General features: G+C 36.7%; 1 protein-coding gene across 8 annotated transcripts in view; it reads right to left on the minus strand.

Moving 5' to 3' along the window:
- LOC123762940 (uncharacterized) overlaps window positions 1–22,365 on the minus strand; it is a 155,000-nt gene that overhangs the window by 12,283 nt on the left and 120,352 nt on the right. For all 8 annotated transcript variants that reach the window (XM_069302069.1, XM_069302070.1, XM_045749753.2 and 5 more), the window contains 4 exons: window positions 13,260–13,418; window positions 10,648–10,808; window positions 7,618–7,765; window positions 227–408 (listed from right to left, as the gene is read on the minus strand). In XM_069302069.1, coding sequence (XP_069158170.1) covers window positions 227–408; window positions 7,618–7,765; window positions 10,648–10,808; window positions 13,260–13,418 — 650 coding nt within the window. The remainder of the gene's footprint in view (window positions 1–226; window positions 409–7,617; window positions 7,766–10,647; window positions 10,809–13,259; window positions 13,419–22,365) is intronic.

Raw genomic sequence — 22,365 nt, forward strand, 5'->3', positions numbered from 1 at the left:
TCACGTCACATGGGAAGTGAAGTACAAAGCTTAATAACAATAGGCACCTTCCTTATATCATAATATGCAAATACCGAAAGTTTCAAACTAATTTGCCAAAAGACACATTTAAGGTATTGCAAGAGTACTGCAACTTTTAGAAGCAAAAACTGATAGTTGGTAAACCATAAGGAATAACTACTGGAGAAAGCTAATAATATACAAAGAATAAAATGAATCTACATACCAAATGCAAATCATGCAGTTGAGGAGTATGTGGCAGATGATGAGACTCGTTCATCACTGGATGTACTGAATGGTCAGCTACGATGTCATGAGGTTTGTTGCCATGACTACCCAAGATAGCTTCCAAGTCACTGGTATGACTTGCAGTGCTCTCTTCATGATGACCCTTTGTTCTGGAGTGGCCTAGTGTGACAAAGGTGTGCATCACAACGATAAAGTAATGTGAAAACAAATTTACAGTGTGACAATATGTTAAGTTAGCATTATAAAGTTTACATATTAAGTTAGCAGCATAAAGTTTGTATGATGAGTTTGAAATATAAGTTTGCATGTAACATAAATTTTTTATTAATACACAAGTGAGAATACCTAACCATTATTATTTTAAGGAATATTTCAGTTTAACAATTCATTTACTAAAATTGCTAATTTATAATTTATATTTATCTTTGCAAAAACATCTTCAGGAATTTTGAACACCTAGTAACAATAGCTTATATAGGATCTAGCATTAGATTTCACTTGTATAGCGAGATGGTGAACAATTTTGTTCTTCTACATAAAACCTTTAAGAGATGATAATGATAAGCAGGCAATGAGTCACAATAACGTGGCTAAAGTATGATGACAAGACCACACACTAGAATGTAAAGGGACGACGACATTCTCTATCGACTTGAGAATGGTCCAGGACGGACCGAAACGTCGTCGTCCCTTCACATTCTAGTGTGTGGTCTTGTCATCATGATAATGATAAATATCTAACATATACATACTAGCACTCTTACAAAGTACCTAGCACTTGGTATCACAATAATCATATTACTTACATAATATATTCACCAACACCTTAATAACCCAAACATACCTCCTTATCAAACAATGGTGCACATGCTAAGGTTTGTTTCAGTGATTTCTTAATATATATATACACATGGCTTCCAAAGTTTTCATGGCAATTTATTTTAAAGATGAAACATATCTACATATAAATTGAAACAAAACTTATAATATGTTGGAAAACAGTTTATCTATGAACACAAGTAACCCTTAAAGAGCCCCTTATCATCATATGTTGATCTCCTAGGCCACTGTGCTTATTTGAATTTAATAACTTTATTTAATATTGACTGGTTTGTATACAACTAATGTAAATAGGGTTATGATACATCTACAAGGATGTAATGGTATGAACGCAGATCCATGAACAATATCTACTATCGTTTTGTAATTGCTTTCTATGCAATGAGGTAATTGTGAATTAGTGGCCTGTAGTAAACACTATTTCTGTACTGTTGTTAAAACTACATATTCTATTATGTAGTAGTCTATGCCTGTCATAATCAAGTATCAACTTTATTGCATATAGTTTGTTAAACTTCTTGAACATCTGACATATGTTAGTTTACTTCTCATTTAACATTAGGAGTTTATCCCATTATACATATAAATCATTTTATCTCAATTATTCTAAGTATTGCTTGAAACACTTTGCATAGTAGTGGCTTCATTTAATATGCAACCACTGTATGTATCTTCACATATACCTCTCTCTTATGCTTGTATTGTATGCAGATTTTTTATGAATAAATTATTATTAAATTGTTTTTAGCACAAGGAAGGTGACCATTTTGGTGACAATCACTCTTTAAGGGTTAGTATTTATTATTGGGTGTGTCTGTCAATGCCTAAAGGAACTCTGGTCCCATTGCCATAAATATTACAGTATATAGTTTTATTATTTGAACTAACTCCTTGGTGGTCTTTTCCACACTAACATTTTTAGTGTTATATCTTTTAATAAAGACATTTCCACGTCTTTTCCATTTATCACTTACTATGAAATTTAAAATAGCTCTCATTCTTTATTGTTTTATATCTTAAGTTCAACTTCACTACCATCTTTATTAATTAATTCTATTATTGCCAAATATATGAATTAATTTCTTTCACTTTATTTATGGGTTGGGTTATTTGTCTTCACCCACAATATTGAGACATACTCTGCACAATTGCCAATTTGTGTACAAGTCTAATTTTATATTAAGATTATCTTAAAATATATACATATACTGTACTGTATATTATATAACATGTTTTGATTTGTTTATATTTAGATACTGTATACTGGAAATACAGAAGAGCATACATAATCACCATTTATTCTTAAGTAACAGTTGCAATCACTTGCAGAAGAATTATATACAGTATTATTATTTTGCATTATCTTTTCACTACAAAATGAGCATTCACTTAACCTGTACTCATAGCTGAGCTCTTTCAATTATGGTACTAATCTAGTTGCAAACCTCTGTACTTTCTCCTTTCCTTTTGTGCTTCACAGTGTGGGTTCCTCGGGGACACATAGACAGTATATATGGACTTAAAAGCCTCCTTGTTTAGATTCTTGAATCCTGTTTTTGTGTTTGCCAACTTACCATATGCCTGACACCATCCTGTTCACCCGAGCTTCTAGTGTTAGTGTTGAGATTATATCCGCTCCAAAGTCTTTCTAATTGTTTTTTCTAGTTATAAAGAATACATACACAGTGTATAGTCACTCCATCCTTACAACCAGTTTCCCAATCCTTGTTTACTATCACACACTCGCTATGGCTGGCCATCATCTAGCCAGCCTTCCTAGCCTCAACTTCTTTTAAGAGTTCACAGACACCTTATAAAAATTTTTGTATGTCTTCCTCACTATCTTAAGACAAATACATGTATCTGACCTGCACAACCACTTACACAATGAAATTCATTATTGGCTACATGTTTAATGGTGACAATATCAATTGAAATAATTAATGATATCAATCAATATGGTTCACCAATATCACTTCCGAGAATAAAAACCCGATACACACCTGAATAACCACTGTATATATAAATACACGTCATTATAAATATTGTATTAGTTTTAAATTTAAAGTTTTGTATTAATTGACTTCCCAGTGTTATGTGCATGCAATATAACTTAGTAACATGCTTCCTCCTATGATGGATATCAATTTCAGTATTTGGAACACAGTTTATATCACATTAATATAATTCCACTATTATAATAGTGATAAAATAGTTCTTCACTATTAACACAATCTGTTAATACAGTCCGTCCAAAATTGTTTAATCAAATGAGACAATTTCAAACAAAATAACTGGATATAAACCGAGGTGCAACAATTATACAATGATACGGTGAATAATAACTATTTTCATACAATATAGGAATTAATCTGTTATTTTTTCAGGTACAGGAAACTGTACCTGAAAACCCGTTTTATTGTGCTTATGCTTTCTGGCAGGTTTTTCTCAGTTTTAAGTTGATTTCTCATCCCAAAAACCTCTTACCAGAGAGCCAGATTCTGATTCCTGGTCTCCGAGGCCCGGTGTACCACAGTAAGGCTTGGCTGGATCACCCATAAGCTTGGGAAGCTACTGGGGAGACCCTCACAAAAATACGTGTAATACTTTACACTTATGGCAATTAAGGTACACTTCATGAGCACCGCAGAAAATAAATTATTCTTTACTTTATGTATGACTTTAGCAGCTTGAATGATGGCTACCTGCTGACCTACATATAGGGATGTTAGTTTGAAGGTTAGTTGTAACCCAAGAGATAGATCTGATTTCTAATCATACCCTCAAAACCAAGCAAAAGTACCATACCATATTTCTCCCAAAGCTCCAAAAACTGCAGATACTAATAGTTGATAAAAGCAGGAAAGAGTATGACAGCTTTTAAAAGAAACAGGCTATGTATGAAATTATTTGGTGATACATTAGCATATAGGCTTATTTGCAACAATAATACCTTAAAAATTCAATACAATTTCCTGATTTATAAACTTCAGATTTCTGGCATCCAGTGCACCAGGACATTCACCTTACTGTAAGTACACAAACTTACCTGCACCTATGACTTGTAGCCAGAGATTTCCTGCAAAATAAGACTTTAGTGTTTATATGAGAATGCCTAATGTGATCAGAATACCTTTAGATGGGATGCCAAGTTAGGAAGACTAACAATGGTTTCATATCTACAATATTCATTCAACAGTTCTCAGCATAATGATTTTATGAGTACAGTATTATATACATTTTGTGTGCCATATACATTTTGTGAGTGATGTATATACATTTGATGAGTGCCATGTATTGTACAATTTGATGAGTGCCATATTCTGTACAGTATATTTAATGATTGTCATACAATCCTATTACCTATTTACTGACTAGCAGTAAATAGGTACCTGGGTATTAGCCAGCTGTCACGGGCTGCTTCCTGGGGGTGGAGGCCTGGTCGAGGACCGGGCCGCGGGGACACTAAAGCCCCGAAATCATCTCAAGATAACCTCAAGATACACTGTACAGCATATTTCATGAGTGCCATACACTGTACAATATATTTGGCAAGTGTCTATACAACAGTAATATTAGTGACTAAAAATCATTTATACTTTTCTGACAAACTGCATATAGTATTTTATTTCAACACTGGAGTTTTCATTTTGGTAATAGGGGTAAAGCCACTATTCCTTTGAAGTGCAGAAATTACATAAATTTATGCCTGCAATGGGTACAGTGTACCCTCAAAAATCTGGACCTTAAAATAATTCAAATTCATCTACTTCCTGGGTCTTGAACCTAGGTCTTTTTGACACCAGAACTGGGGTTGGGAAGCCCTCAATGGCAAATGGCATAAAATTAAAACAATAAAAAATTATGCCTCGTCATTCTCATAAAATGGAGAGGAAACAGTTGCCCCCCTTCAGAAACATGGGTAGGTGCCTACACAAGCCAGTACAGTATAAGGTATGGGCCTGCAAACAGCCTGCTGCCTGTTATGACATTGCCCTCTTTGCAACCACCCAAGGAAGAGGCACAGTTAACACTAAAGACCAAAGACAACACACAATATATACACACCTAAAGGCAGAAAAGCATCTGAACCCAGCAAACAATAATGAAGGCATCACGGGTGACTTTTTGGATCACAGAACACAGTAGAAGATCCAGAAAAAGCAGCAACAAGAGGGGCCCCAGACTGATACAAGTAAAGATATTATGTAAATAATATCCCTGTTGCTTTTGAATTAGAACACCACCACAACCTGCAATCAAGATGGGAGGACTAGACAATAGTCCAGTCTTAATAGTCTTAATGCAACCCTGGCTATAGGTACAAAGTGTTAAACCTCCACACGAGCCAACACTAGGTACAGCACAAAAATGTATATAAATAACTCCTCAGCAACAGGTTAACTCCTTTGCTGGTCAACCAAGTCCCTAAGTCCTCTAACCACTGTAGAAGGTACTGAAACACTACAAACTGTTATCAATAGTCTTGGAATAGGCAATGAAAAACAGAATGATGTTTAATGATGGCAAGTTCCGGGTACTGTACTTAGGTATCATAGAAATGAACTTTAACAAAATATAAGGTATAAGACACAAACAGATCTCAAAATAAAATAAAATGTACAGGAACTGGGAATTACGATGTCTGACAACCTGACATAATTAACATAACCAAGCAAATATAGTGTCAGCCAGGAAAATGATAGGATGGACTACGAGACCAATCAGATCCAGGGATTCCATTGCTATGCTCCTATTTAAATAACTAGTGCTGTCCTGCTTTGTGAACTGTTTGGTACTCGCCTTCCCTTTCAAAGCAGGAGAGATTTATGAAATAGAGGGAATAAAGAGAACATATATGGCACACACACGATAAAGCATCCATATTATTGGGACCATCTCAAAGCTCTCAAAATGTAATCTCTAGAAAGGAGACAATAGATGTATCAAATAATACATGTATGGAGAAAAAACTAGGTGGCCAGGTTCTAAATTTGCATAGTAAAATAACATACTGGAGCAAACAATATGGAAGGAAATACAAAACAGAACCAGTGAAGAGTGGAAGTGCCATAGGTACAATTGAAGAGCACTGTATGAACATCAGAGATCCACGAGTATTTAATACCCTCCTAGCAAGAATAAAAAATATTGCCAGAACAAAGGTGGACTTCAAGACACAAGCAATTAGACAGACAAGTTCCTGCAAGAAGTGTATACATGGGGCTGTGGGCTGCTCCATGTAACAAGTCATTTAGACCAAGTTATTACAAGTTACATGAGGGTAGACGAACTACCAGGTACAATCCAGGACCTGAGGCAAACTTGAAAGGAGCCCACCTCAAGAAGGAAACTGAATTCCTCAGAGAAGATGACTGGTGAGAAAAAATTTTGCCAAAACAGCATCCAGTGAAGCACAAGTGAGGCTTGTAAGACACTAACTTCATTTGCTCTAGTGGTTTGCCAAGAAATATTTTGGCCGACTGGGTTGAACTTTACTGTAAGCGAGTCCTCTGAGTTCGACACTTTAGACAGTTCCACAGTAATTATATTAAAATGCAAAGAAAAATCACTCACAAGATGGCACACAAACTTTAGTTAGATGCTACAATTACCTTCAATTAACACAAGGTGCAAATATCAATCTAGTTTTCCACTAGCCATATCCTAAATTTAACAAACTAAGCTGCATGCATAAGGATTACTTTTATTAAAGCTTATTAAAACTAGAGCTCTTTTTTATGTTCACTAAAACTAAAGCATTTCATAAAAATTAAAAGTATAGTACTGTATTACATATACAGTATTAAGTCAATGTGCCTTAATGTCTTGTTATAGTTTCACACATGATCATTAGCTTAACTCATGCTAAGATAACTTTCTCATGACCAGGCATTATGCCTCTTTTGTCTCTAAAATGAATGATCACATGAAGAATAAGTAAGGGTTATACACATTTTGTTAAGGCAATATAAGTAATTAGTAAGATAAGCAATTAACAAAAACAATGAGGTAACATAAGTACTGTAACTCAATAAGGCAATTTTAAGATTTTTTAAGTAACAAACAAGATTACGTTGCTGTAGTTAAGGCACATTGATCTTATAAATTATTATGATTATTAAAGTTAGTCTAAGCTTTACATATACAGTATTGACAACTTTTTATGTTAAAGATAATTTAAAATTAATTTTAAATTAAGACAATATATACAATTTGGAGAATATGCAGGAACAAGTCAAAATAAATTAACAAAAACATACTTTAACCAGTTCAAGTATAGAAAGTCTATGATATAGTACATAATTAATAGGCAGAAACATGTTTTATATCAGTTTTCTATCTTGACCGTCCTTTCATTATGACAAAAAGGTGTTAATAAGAAGCCCATCTTGAAATGACCAGCTCGGAAAATGCAGTACTTCTACAATGTTGACTATTATCTGTGGTATTAATGATAAGAAGTGGTGTTGCTGCATCAGACACCCAGTCATTCTTAGTACAGTACTGTGCAACACTATTTCTTACCTCCATCGTGGCGGCCGTGACCGAGCGTCAGGTTTATGATTTCGTGTTTGGTTTCCTGAACGAGGACATTGAGCCATATACAGAGGTTAGTTCCAATCATGTGCATCAAGCCAAATCTTGCAATGACTCTGTGACGGCTAATAGCAACCTGAAACAGACCTTTAAGCAATGAATGAAGCTTTGTTTTGTAAGAGAACTGATATTTAAACTATTAAATAAAATTTATCACACTCGGTATTTAATAAAAATGTACAGAATAAGGAAAATATTAATTTAATTTTGTTTAAAGACTTTTCCTTTACCAATAATGAGTCACCGTACTATGGAAAAGAGGGAGAAAGGAGAAGGCTGCCTCTTCCCTTATTGATACTTTTTCTTTGATAAACATTACAAAGCATACCTAATCAACCAGGCTGTGACTCTAATGTCAGGTTGTGAGCAGCTGCGGCAAACAGTCTGGTTGATCGGACCACTAACCAGAGGCCTGGTCAGAGGCGTTGATCCTCGGAATCATTGACGGGTATTTGACAGGTAAGCGATCAATACATTTTTTCCATCTACACAATGCTCCTTTCATTAATACAAAAAGTATACTATGGAGGAAATGAAGGCAAAACGAGGCACTTTATTAGGAAATGAGAGTTCCCAAACCTGAAACTATGACCCAAAAAGTGAGACAACCAAAAGCATGAAACTAAATACCACATAAGGAGCCCTGCCCTGATCCTGTAACTACCAGTGTAAAGGACAAGTGTTGAATGTAATGAAATGCTGTTTTCTGGTGAGTTTTTCAGTAGCCTCCTCAGCTATGCCACTGGGCTGCCAGAAGCTAGCTTTTCAAAAAGGAAAACAAAAGATTAATAGTACAGAAAAGACAGACTGGGTTTATAATGGAAGAAAAATGCACGAGAAGAGGGCCCTGGCAGAAGAACATCGGCTCTGCACCAAATGATCAAGCACCGCACACACATGCGATAAGGCTAAACATCCACCAAGCAGTGAGAAGCCACCACCCAGGTGGACAACTAGAAGCCTCAACATTTGACATGGACATACTGTATTGATAAAGAAAGCTGACAAAGCTGCAATCTTCCTAACATCATGTGAACAGGGATGAACCTTCAGTTGGTTAAGCAGCATAACTTCCTGAAGAAGAGCATGAAGGTCCCTAATCCAACAATCAGAAACAAGAGCTAGAAGGAAAACTGCCTTCAAAATCAAGTACCAAATGTAATGAAATGCCCTTATTACAAGCCACCTAATATGTTCCCCAGCTAAATCACTGGAACAGCCTTAGGGAATCATACCAAGTCTCTTAAGACCACTTCAAGCTTACTGGGAGCCAAAATTAGAATCTGGCCCTTTTTACAATGAAAGGAAAGCTAGACAAATTTGTCAGAAAGTAAAATTGTATCAGAAGAAAGCAACTGCATGAAGGAAATTAGCAATCAATCCTGAAGAAAACAAGGCAAACACTTATTGCTGCACAGAAAATACCCTATCTGTGAGCCACCCAACCACCACCATTTAGTAGTCCAGGCCACCCAAATTCCTGCCAACCAGCCATCTTATTAACAAGCTGCCAAAGCAGAAACCCCCAACTCCCATGGGAAATGAGGGGAATATGGATATGGGAACCTACTGAGTGGTCCACTATAAAAGGGAACGTCATTACATTTAACGCTTTATTTCTGGGAAGGCCACCTAAGTAGCTCCCTTCAGCTAACTCACAACAGTGCCTCAGCAGAGGAGGCTGGCACAATTGAAAGGGAAACAAAAGAAAATACAACAGAAAAGATGTACTTGGCTCACCCTTTGGAAAAGATGGCAGGAGAAATGGGCCTGAGGTGAAAGAGCATCAGCACTGGCCAAACATCCGAGCATTAAACAAGCGCGGAAAGTCAGGAGACAACCACTGATAACTGAGAGGCCAACACTTGGAAGGACATCCAGAAGTCCTGAGCTTGTATGCATGCTATGAACACATGGGAAAGAAACCTGATACAACAGGAAAACTGGTGAAGGCCAGAAACAGGGTCCACAGCCTCAGAAATGAGATATCCAAGGCAACCAGCTGAGAAGACCCTGGCACACAGTCTAACAGACAGCTAAATATTGAGCAAAGCAGCCTGGAAACTGCCAAACACAGCCCAGAAACAACAGGGCACACAGCTCAAAAACCACCAGGCATACAGCCTGAAAATGCACAGGCACACAATCCAGGCAGATCAGAGCACAGCCTGCTCACCCATGGGCACACAACCTAGAAACAACCAAGTTTGTGGCCCTGGAACAGCAGGGTATAGAGGGAGGAAGGTGCATCAAAGATGCCCTGGAATCCATCACAACTATGTGATACATCAAGCTAGTCCCCCAAAGCTCACCTTACCTCATAAAGAGAGGTTCTGGTCTTGGCTCCCAGTAGGCTCAGGTGGGTCTTGATGGGCTTGGTGAAATTTCCTAAGGCTTGGCAGACCCAATGCAATAGCTTGTGGAGCTACTGAGGGGGGCCCCTCCTAAAAATATTCTTATTATTAGAGTGAATAGCTATAATCTACTTAATTTGAACAAAATATCGAGTGTTTAAGTGGGTGGGTGGGGAAGACTTTGGGTAAGAGTAGATGCGAGTTGGTGAGGGGACTGTTGGGTGGGTTTTAGTAAGTTTTGAAGCAGGTGTGTGATTATGAGTGGGTGTTTGGTAGCGAAGAAAGAAGAGGCGAATGATGTATTACACTTTAACATGCACTCTTACTTCAACCCATTCCTTGGTAATATTTTCCAGTAGACAAATGAGTCTTAAGTGCGAGTTATATAATAATAGTTCATATAATTTAAATTAATGGTCATACATAAGCAAACATGGTGTGTAAACATGTGCTATACAAGGATAAACATAGTGTTCTCTAAATGAACAACCAACAATAATTATTTAAATGAAGTTCTTTTTCCAGCACAATCATAAAAGGTAAATTATGTAGAGCTAACAGCAGAATTTAAGATATTTTTAACAAAAATCTATCTAAAACAAACCCTTGAGTTAAGGAAGATGAAGTACATCTGGATGAAAGTGAAGAGCATACGTGCAGCAGGAGATACAACAAGGAGAATGTTTGCACAGTCATCATCAGCTTTCAGCTCAAAGTACTGCCCAACTTCAAGGCCACTGTAGATCATACTGCCAATCCCAAACACTGCGGGGAAATAACATTCTCTGATTATTCTGCTTTTAGATACAAACAAAATAAGTTATAGTATCAACATGATCAATTTGTGACACCAATTACTGCAGTGCAATATGACATATCTTTAGAATCATTCACCCATTCACAGACCAGCATCTGACACACATTATAAGGCAAGAGGAGCTTGGGAATAAAACATCAACCCAAAACTTTTTTAATCCAACAGAAAACATAAGCACATCAAAATAAGCAATTGCTGAAAGGAAATTAGTATCTCTGCAGAAAACATGATAAATGACCATTGCCACATGGTAAACACCCCAGGCGTTATGTGCCTTACCACCACTAGATGGCAGTCGAGATCAATAGGGGTCCTAACCAGCCAAGCACCCACCTCATTCACTCGCCTGGTACAGCCACGGTCACATGTGTGTGCCGAGCCCATATGCAGTTGCACATTGGGTCATTGCATGGTTTTATAACATTTCTTGGCTCTGGTTGCGTGTCAGGGTTATATTCCATGGTGGCCGGCTTGCAGCTCCTTTTTCCTACTAAAGTTATCTTCTCGGAACTGTTAAGATTTCCTTCTCTATGAGCTGAACCCTTTTGAGCCATCACACTTCTGATTAATGCATGGGTTTATGCCCCACTTCAGGGCCTCTTGATGGAGGAGTGACAGTAGTTATCCGTTTGCTTGTGTGGCTATCGTTCCTGGCTCTGCTCTCTGCAGTCGGGCTCTATACTATAGCCAAGGGTGTGTTTGGGTTGCCAAAGCAATTTTTCTTATCTGTGGTTGCATACTTATACCTTTTCTCACCAGGTGGTTCAGGTCAGAGGTTAGGTGTTTGCTCAGCCGAGATGCTTCCCATGCATCTGGACTACCTGTTCATCTGCCTCTATACTTTATACTGCTGTAAACAACTTTTCTTAATGCAATTCGATGTTCTTAGATCCCCATGATCATTCTTGCAGCCTCTGTCACTCCATCTACTGGATTCAGGGGTCTTTTCATGCCACCTTCTTGGGTGGTGGCTCTGTCTGGCTGCAACAGTATTGTTGTTCTGGCTTCTGTTTTGTCTAACTGAGCTGGGATGTGTGGCTGCCAATCTCCCCTTGTTTTATGAGGAAGATGTTGAGCATCTTGTTTAGGGCACCAATGTTAAATTCATACCAGTCTCCTCTACTTAAGCTATCAGCTGACTGGTTCAACTAGCATTCTTGGCTAGTGATGGTTTGTTCAGCTTTCCAGCCACTTCCATTAGTCTGGGCTCCTAAATGGCCTCAAGCTATGGTCTTGCAGCCACTGACAAATGGAAGGCTGGCCAAGGCTGCCCCATCTGAGGCTTTGATGACTGAGGGGAGCCTTCTATTCCATCCTCGTACCCATCAACATCTTGAGTGTGAAATGGAAGTGGACTATGATAGGGATAGGGATAAATTGTCATTGACATATTTGCATGTAGGTGATGTCGTGTTCTTTACTGATAATGAGTAAGAATTTTAAAAGATTGTGAACGAGTTTGTTAGTGTACAAAAAAAAACAAAGTTGAAGGAGATTTGAAATGTAGAATAAAAATGAGGGAAAGCTATTGGAAGAGGTAGAAAGTTTTAAATACTTGGAGCAGTGTTAGAATAAAAATAAAAATGTGAGTAATGAGTGGAATAAGTGATTCGACTGATAAATAGTATTTATGGGTTATTCATGCCCGTGCGACCTCTTGGGTGGCTTAATCTTCATCAATCAAATTGATAAATACTGTAGTATAATGGAAGGAATGTTAGTGAATGAGTTAAGACAAATAGTAGCATATTACAATATTGTATATATATTGTAGTATATGGTATATAGTAGTATATTACAATATAGTGGCTTTACAAGAATGTTAATTCAACTTATTTTCTATATTCTCTGTTAACCCCCAATGTAACTGCTTGTATATAAATAAATAAATAATAATAAATAAATATTCTCAGCTCTGACACATGGAAGTAAAACCTAAATGGTAAGAGGGCAGAGTGCTTAAGAACAAAAGACATGGATTTTTATCTTTTTAAAGCTGCTAATATACGTATCTGACGAGTATAACAATGAGGAAGTATGTGTGGTACGGGTGACAGCAATGAGGGAGCGAGACGGAAGGATGGGTGTGGGTGAAACGTTATATAGTTAAGTATTATGGACATTTTTGTAGGATGCCTAAATTTTTTTTAACAAGAGGGGGTAAGTAAGATTGAAATAAGGGAAAATAACCGGCATCTTATATTATGCCACTTGTATACTACATGAAAGAATAGGTAGGAGGGTAAGAGCTTGAAAGATGGAAAAATTTGTGGTGCGAGAGCCTTCTAGGAACTTTCTCCTATGGTCATCCTCATACAGTTATCTTGAAATTTCTGTGGTAAATAGTATATTAATAGCACATAATATTTACTCAATTAAAAACAAAAAAATTAACTTACATACTGCCCCCATTTTGAGGTACATTGAGCCATGGTTGTTAGAACCAGTAATGGCAAATTTTGGAGGTTTGAAGCTCATCGTGTTGATAGATGCACGGTCCGATTCCTTGTCAATCTCAGAACAGCCAGACAGACGGGAATCTCGGCTAGACATACGTGCTGGACACAATGGTAAAACAGTTATAAAAAGACATACAGTGTCATCCAGACAAATGTATCAACTTACTAGCAAATATTGAATAATTAAAGAAAACTTTATATGCAGTAGTAACAATAAAGAAATTGTACAATACTTTCCCTTTTAAATTATCATATCTCTTTTTACTAGTTTTTATTATGTGGAATAAGGTGCCAGGTAAGTTTGGTAAATTTCTTCCAAAGAAAATAACATTACTGTATTGACATGCACAGACCATGACAATAATATTATGTCTGCTCCAGAACTTGAGATGGAGTAATAGACCGAGCACAGACCCCTGCCTTGCACCCGACAGCATCACCTCAATACCACAACAATACTGAAGGTGGCTTCACTTGATGTCCTAAAAGTATAATTGCTTATCCTTCTACCACTTTGCAATGCTTATATTTAAACGAGTTTGATCAAAAATATATTTTACATTTTATAGTTATGATTTCGTGTCTTAACAGACTGTTGTAATATACTCTAAAGAAATATGGTAAAAACAAAAAAGCATAACTAGACAATATATTCAAATTACTGTACAGTACTTGAAAATTCCACAGCAAATCTATAAAAGTAACAACTGATTTGTTGTAAAAAAAACATTTATAGACAAAATTTGTAGTTTTTAAATTATCAATTAAGTTAGCAAAATTTATTCAACTTTGTCCTTAATCTTTAAGCAATTGAAAATCAAGAAGGCATCTTTATAGTGGATTTCTTCAGCTCTTGGTTTACTCCTTCATATACTAACCCTTACACTGCTCCAGTCGCCATTTGTGACTTTTCCCATATGATTTGTTAACCATTTTGTCATGCGCACCTCGATGTAGTACTTATAAATACACTAACTGCTCAGCTTATGGGGGTTAAGACTACTGAATATAGTAGGTTATGACATACTTAACAATTGCATTTAGTGCTGAGGTCATAAAACCTGAAGACCTTAACATAATAGCAGAAATGCATTTACATGGAAAAACACATGAATAAATTCATATATTTAGCCTTGTTACAAGGTGAGAACTTGTTTTTATGAAGAGTAGTGCACCTTAAATCAGGTAAGATACTGGTAATTCATGCAGCAAAATATTTATACTCTTGCACTCAGGTGTTACACATTCACAGCAATAATTTTCTTATTTACACAATATTCCCTGCAATGATTCCATATAAAAATTACAGCCAATGTTCAGAAAAAATATGCAAGAGCTACTGAAAAATAAAGATTAAAAATATTACAATCAGTAGTGTCAATATAACAGTACTGTACTGTACTATATTTACAAAATGTAATTTTAATTTCCCATTATGTATATATACCCATTACTACAGTATGTGAGAGAAACATTTTTTTATGAAAAGGCAAATTCTTTCTCTAAGGAGGTTAAGCTAATAACAGAAACTATAGATCAAGGACCACAAGCAGAATTCGAGAGGGTTCTTAAAAGTACAGAAATTAAAGAAGCTATAAATCAAGAAAATACCTGCAATATACAGTATATCAGATTAATCCAGAGCTACATCAAAAGTGTTCCTACTATGCTATGGCAATGGCTCAATCCTGGACAATTGCAGATAATACAATAATATAGCTGAGCATCCTTACGAGAAAATGGTTGAGTCAAACACTTTGATTTTCAATTTTTCTGTACATAGATACCAACAAGAATCACTCTTATATCTTCATCTCTTGCCCACAGATAGTCAGGCCTTCGTAAAGCAATTATAATCACTTACAGAAGAACTAATCTTTATTAAAGCAATTGTAATCACTCACAGCTCAATTAGTTACTATGCAGTACTGTCTTACTTATTGCCAACATCAACAGAGAATACCAAGAAACTTACCTTTCAGATTAGAGGTGAATCTTCAGCAAATAACCTCATTGCTGTCAGGAACAGAATTTTCATGATATCAATACAAGCACTGTACCAATATGTTTTGCCAAATCCAATGAAGAGATGATAGTAGGAAGAGGAATACCAGAGATCTCTCCTTTTTTCCCCCCAAGTATGGCACAATGACTCCTCCAAAAGAAAGAGTGGAGGAACAGAAGAGGTTAAAGAGGGTTCCAAAGTCCTCAAAATCACTCTCATAGCCAGCAGACATTGTAATAGCTCCCCATCAACCATGTGCTTTTGGTGCCTATGGCGGCACAATTTAAGAGTGCCAAACAAAGTAGGCAACTGGGAAGCTGGACGAGAAGCGGCTTTCAAACAACCACCTAAGCTACCAATCTAATTAGAGGGGAAAAAAAGCAGGCACTGACCACAATTTGGCACAAGTTGCAACCACTAAAGCCACAATCTCCTCCACAAAGAAGAAGGAATTGCACTCATTTCCTCCTGCCTGGGTATGTTTTGTTATTTTCCGAGCTTGCAGAGTATCCCATTTTGGAGGCCGATTCAACCCTACTTTTTGGACCCTGGGGCTTGGTGTCTATTCCCATGGCTCCATCTCCTAACAGGATTTGCTCACGAGCCATTCCTTAGCAGTTTGGACTTTTATGCCATTTTTCCTGCGTGTGGCCTTTTTTTGGGCCAGGTATTATGTGGTCTGTTATCACCTTGAGTATTGTGGCTGCTTCCTGCTGTATTAGCCACCTTGTGCTCTACTCTGAAGCCACTGTCACTTCTGTGCCATCATTTTGGTAATGCTTCTGCCCCTTCATTTGTGGGCTGTTTAAGCAGTGATGTTGGGTGGCTTGGCATGTTTCACCTGTCCCTATCCACTTCCCTCCCTCATCTGGCATCTGCTTCAGTGATATTACATTTCCCCAAACTAGTTTTGGGTTTGTCCATCAGCTGTTGCTGGATGATGTTGCCTCTTTCCTTGGCAGTTTAGTTTCTGCCTCCTTAGGGGTTGTATCACAGGCTCTCATGTTTCTCACTGGTTCTCCTCCTAGGCCTCCTAAGTTTGTTTTGCATTCCTCCTTTCATCCCATCTTTTTGTTCCTCCTGTCAGCCCACATCTACTTTTTCTTTAAGGTCCTGGCTTCTGCTTCACTGCCTTTTTCTGGCAATGCACTGGTCTGGCAGTAAGTGGAAGTAGCTCTTGATGGGGCCTGGTCGTGCTACCTGGGGTTATTAACTCGCCCACTCACAAAGAGAGTGACTAACCTACCCTTTACTCACCCACCCATTCAGACAGTCACTCGCTCACTGACACCACCATAACATAAATGCCTTTAGAAATCTGAATTAGCAGTCATTCAGGACCTTGTATACCAGACATGTCAAACCATTTCTGGAATACACACCACATGAAGTCCTCATCTTGTTAAACACAACACGAAGCCAAAAAGTTTAGACTACTGTAGTACCCAAGGTAAGAATGAGGTTCAAGAAAAAATGAAAGGAATTGAACTTCACACCACTGGAAGATAGTACATTACCAGCAGTCAGCGAAAATATAATTACTACATACATAAATCTCGGGCAAGATTCACGAAGCAGTTACGCAAACGCTTATGAACCTGTCCATCTTTTATCAATCTTTTGCGGCTTTGTTTATACTGTAATTACTAAACAGTTAATGAGCTTAAAAGCACCAGGAGGTTGCTTATAACAACAACAACAGTTGATTGGTAAGTTTTCATGCTTGTAAACTGTTTGACAGCTTTGGTTACATTTATTAAAGATTCAGAAAAGATGTACACATTCGTAAGTACTTTCGTAACTTCTTCGTGAATCTGGTTCCAGGTAAATAGACAGGGTACAAGGGAATACAGGTGGAAATTAAGTACAGTACTGTACTCAATGAGCCAGAGAGATATCAAATTTTTGTATTTTCTGTTAGAATAGGCAACAAATGGAATGTGCTAAGAAGTGAAGTGGTGACAGGAGACAACATCATATGCAGATATGACAGACCCCAAAAGGCTCGGAATTTGTACACTAGTTATTAAAGGTTGAGAGGCAGGACCAAACAAGTGAGGATCAACCCTTGCAAGCACAATTAGGCGAGTACAATCACTGCATGGGAGGAGCAAAGGATACGAGGCCATAAGACCTCGTTTGGACGAGAAGAGTACACACACACACACACACACACACACACACACACACACACACACACACACACACACACACACACATTGATGTGCCTGCAGTGTTGAGCAGCAGCTCCTAGTTCTGCCTTTCAAATATTTTGTAGTCTAATGTAATGACTTAGATCAGTTATTTTTCGTATCACATTTACATGTAAAATTGTGTAACTAGTTAGCTTCAACCACTTCATCTTCTTCAGCAAAACCACATAATATTACTGATGCAGTATCAATTATTAATTTGCACTGTTTTAATGTTGCAATACTGAACTGTACTGTATTATTGCCTATGTACCCTGCCCTCACACAGATGCATATGAAGTGCTGAAAACATAAAGGAAACAGATTATAGCTTATTGTCCCAAGTCAAGCAGCAGCTATTTATTTCCAACAAACTCATTAATATATTTTTTAACGTATTCTTGAAACACTCCAACAATTCAATGTCTATTGTATTACCTGGTAATCTGTTCCATAAATCAACAACTATTTCCAAACCAGTATTTACCCAGGTCTTCAATCTACAGTTATTCAGTTTGTATCCAGTAGTTTGTATTCCATTTCGTGTTGATATATTCAGGAACTTATTAATATTTCTTTTGTTAGACATTATCATACATTTGTATACTTCAATCATATCTTTCTTACTTTTTGGAAAAGCTTTTTTTTTAATACAGTATCTCTTAGTATTCTCATTAAACTCATCTTTACATTATTTAACCTTTATCGTGCAGTTAATGTCATACACTGTAGTAATGTAGTTATCATATGCTAATTTAAAAGTTTAAATTAGTTTGGGTTTTACACAAATGATGCTAATATGGATGTACAGTAATGAACTTTACCTAGACACATGAAAACACTCCTGCTATCGTTTCACGATTACCTTACCTTACTATGTAACTATGGTTATCATCCCAAATATTGCTAAGCTAATGTGGTCATTGTCATGATATAACATTCCACTATAATTACATAAAATGTATACTAATTATGTTCAACCGGAAATCACAATAACGTGATAGTATATCAAATGAACTAAGGCGCGTCCGGGAACACTCGGCGCATAAGCTCGAACCCTTATCAAGGCCCTTGTGGCTTTGTTCTAATTATGTTCATGTGCTTCTCATGTCTATATGGTTGTAATGATGTACAGTATACTAGGTGAACCAATCATCATTTGAATATAATACTGTAATAAAGTAGCTACAGAATTCCTATTGGCCCATATGAGTTGGCTCCGTTTATATTGATATAATTAAATAAATACAAGCTGCTTCCTATGGGCCCATATGAGACAGCTTCTATTTATATGGATGATGTAAATAGGAGCTCCCTGGTATGGTCCAATAGGCCTATATGAGGCAGCTCCTATTTATATCACTATACATAGGATCTACCTCATATGCCCTATTTATATTGTTTCTATTATACATATGATCGAATGATCAATCGTCCCTACTCTAGACATCCAAGGTCAATGTTGAGACTGGCCGAAGTGTGTTTCACGGACACAACATGTGATGACAGACGAGGTGGGCGCCATGGGCTGCCACATGCTCAATCTCTATACTGTATGTATGGTTTTAATGTACAAATAATGTAATGAATTACTCATGCTGAAAAAGTACTGAAGTATACAGTAGTAATCCAGTATAAGGTCACCTGCTGCTGGAGACATCTCAAGCAAAGCCTACACACCATGTTCAAGTCTGCCCAGTCTACCCTCCCTAAATACCTACTTATTCCCCATAATCTGCTGTCCAAAAATTTGATAATCTAGTATTGTAACATTTTCTATTACACAACTTTACCATGCTGTGTTAATCCTAAATTCATTGTGATCACCATTCTCTAATTCATTCTCCCAATTTTGATGTGATTTACAAGTGTCTCCCTATTTGCTGGCACCAAGTCTAATACAGTATACCCTTTTCTTGTATTAACTCATGTGTTTTTAAAAAAGCAGTCACCCACCATTTCTAAAAAGAGTTACAGTATCTGCATTTGCATTTTATTGACCCAGTTTATTCTACTAAATTTAAGTCTCCTACAATATAAACATCATTAGACCTAAAAGTATGATGGCTTCTAAGTAATAAAACTTTCAATCAACTCAATCAAAATAATTACTGTATGAGGCTCTGTATTGGTTCTGTTTGACGCTAACTTTTAAATTTTCTCTTACATACATTGCTACTCCTTTCACTGCCTGCCTGTTAGCCTACACACTTGCAAGCCTGTCCACCCTTCCATAAGGGTGGACCGGCTTGCTTGCTTGCTTGTTAAACTGACTGATGAACTGGATTATATCTTGCAAGTTTTTCATTGTACTGTATAGCTTATTTCTGAGCTTTTAAGTCACCTTCAATATAACACAAGATCCAAAACACTTGCTGTTGACCCTTGGATATGACATGATTCGAATTACAGGCAACCTGACACAGGATTATAATTCCAAGGACTTTGAATGATGACTTGCCTCCAATTACTGTATTACAGCCCACCTGACCCTCTGCCCATTCATTAGACTGCACTCCCATGCACCAATCTGCCTGCAGGCCACCACCCACACACACTTGCACCCCACTTGCCTGGCTGCCTACCAGCTTACCTGCCCTCTTCCTTGCATGCTCACCCATTTGTTCTCTCAACTAACCAATTTAATAAGCAAATTCAAGGTATGCTAAAATTACAGGTGATCCAACATCAAATAATATCGTTAAAGATTTCAAGTGATGACTTCCCTGCCATAGTAGGTGAGGTCTCACTGGAATATTCTTTTGATGAATATTACACGATTTAAAAATATCCTACTTAGGATCCTGAGAACGTTCATATACTCAATATATTATAAATACCGTATACCTAATACAACATATTTAGACTGGTGAAATTTCCATAAGAATGGAAGGCATAACTATCTGGCCATCGGCTAGCACTGAAGGCTGATCTCTCAGTGGTGGCATATTATAAACATTTTCTTTAAAAATTTATCATGGGATTTTCAAATAAATTTGATTTGAGTGGAACACAAACAATTTAAATGGCCAAAGATTAGAAACCTTACCCAAAAACAACTGACTAAAACAAAAAAGCTAATACCTGTAATGTCATTAAACTCTTACACAGATATGTACCAGTATCTCTTAACACATGCAACGCTGCATTCTATGAATATGCATAGACTGCACCAATGAATGTTGCAGTATTTCATTGCCAATAGCAACACATACATTATGCCAAAATATATATATTCATGTGCAAGCTACTATTCAACTTTTCTAAAATATTACATTCTGTATTCAATAGTATTTTTTAAAAGCCATTCATGCAAATTCCATCACCAAAGCTGCGCCTGAATAAAGCTCAAAATGCATGCAAAGCGAGTGCCACAGTGAGCCACCGTCTTTTTTTTTTTTTTATCGTGATACAGAGTATTACGGTTGCATGAATGCTTGTCAAAGACACTTGAGAACTACAAAACATTTAAACCCATAATCATTATATCTTTTTGGTGTTGTTATATAATAAAAGTTAATACTTAATGTCTGAAAAAATGTGTGATTACAATAACTTTTTAGTAAGCACAGCATACAACATATAATTACAACAAATTATAATGGCTATAATAGTAATTGAAGTCAACTAAAGCTTATGTTATGTCAGACTATTAAATTATATACATGGCAAATAACTAGCACGATTGTTTTAAATTAAGGAGCAATAAAAAGGAAAACATGTTTCCAAATACTGTTACCCATGCCCAAAATGTGTATCATTTGAATGGGAAACAAAGCCAAATAATTTTAACATCGCTAATTATAGTTTTTGTTATTTACATATACTGTAATTGTGAAAAATGAGTAGATTTGGTTTAAAAGTAAGAATTAAACAATTATCGAAGGAAGGAACCGAGCAATGTCACATATATCAGATTCTCCGAGGATTCTATCTAGGGACAAGTGACTCAAAGGGACATTAGGAAAGCAAGATTTATGATCATCCTAAAAATCAAGACCTTCTACAAGGAGGTGCATGGCTAAGTGGGATAATACAGTTTGGATAATAAGGAGCAGCTCATGGTTATAATGAGGTCCCCATGAGTTAAGTATGTGTGGTCAATATGCAGCCTAGCCAGAGCCATTACTCACTATTACAGTAGTAGGAAGAAGGCAGTGGAAACATGCCACATTTATTAATATGCAGTTTGTTATTCATAATATTTGACCATCTATATTGTCAACGATTTGCAGATTGCATTATGAATGACAGGGTCGAAATACAAATATGGAATCTTTTTTGGGAGATGGAACACCTTAGGTTTTATATAAAATATTTCCTCTTCCATAAAATGAGTGGTTTGAATAACAAAGGCATATTGCAAGGCCCAAACTGCCACTTAAACATGTCATTCAACTAGTGTTGGTAAAATAACTATTGGTAATTCAGAACATTAACTTGAAAGTGTCAGTTTATAAGATTTTATTGAGATTTGAGTCAAGTGGGTCACCCCACAAACCATCTGGGCCACCTATCAGAGTTAGTTTAATCCCTTACACTTTATTAACTTATTTTACTAGTTGAGATTAAATAAGAAATTACAGAGTACCTGGCTAATACCAACTAAATGAAATGTTAGACACTGAATCTTCAACAGTGATTCAGAAACAGAACTGATAAACTGCCAAACTGCTAGAACTAGTCAATAAGCTAAATCTGATACTATCAACTCTAAAACTATATGATATGTAAACTGAATGGAAGGGAAAGAAATTAAACTTGCAAGTTAATGTGAAGTATTAAGACTAAAGAAACACTGAAAGACCCATTGAGTTTGAGTACGTGGCTCCTATTTTATTTGTATATG

This window comes from Procambarus clarkii, chromosome 47 (genome assembly GCF_040958095.1).
Source record: "Procambarus clarkii isolate CNS0578487 chromosome 47, FALCON_Pclarkii_2.0, whole genome shotgun sequence".
Lineage (NCBI taxonomy): Eukaryota > Metazoa > Arthropoda > Malacostraca > Decapoda > Cambaridae > Procambarus > Procambarus clarkii.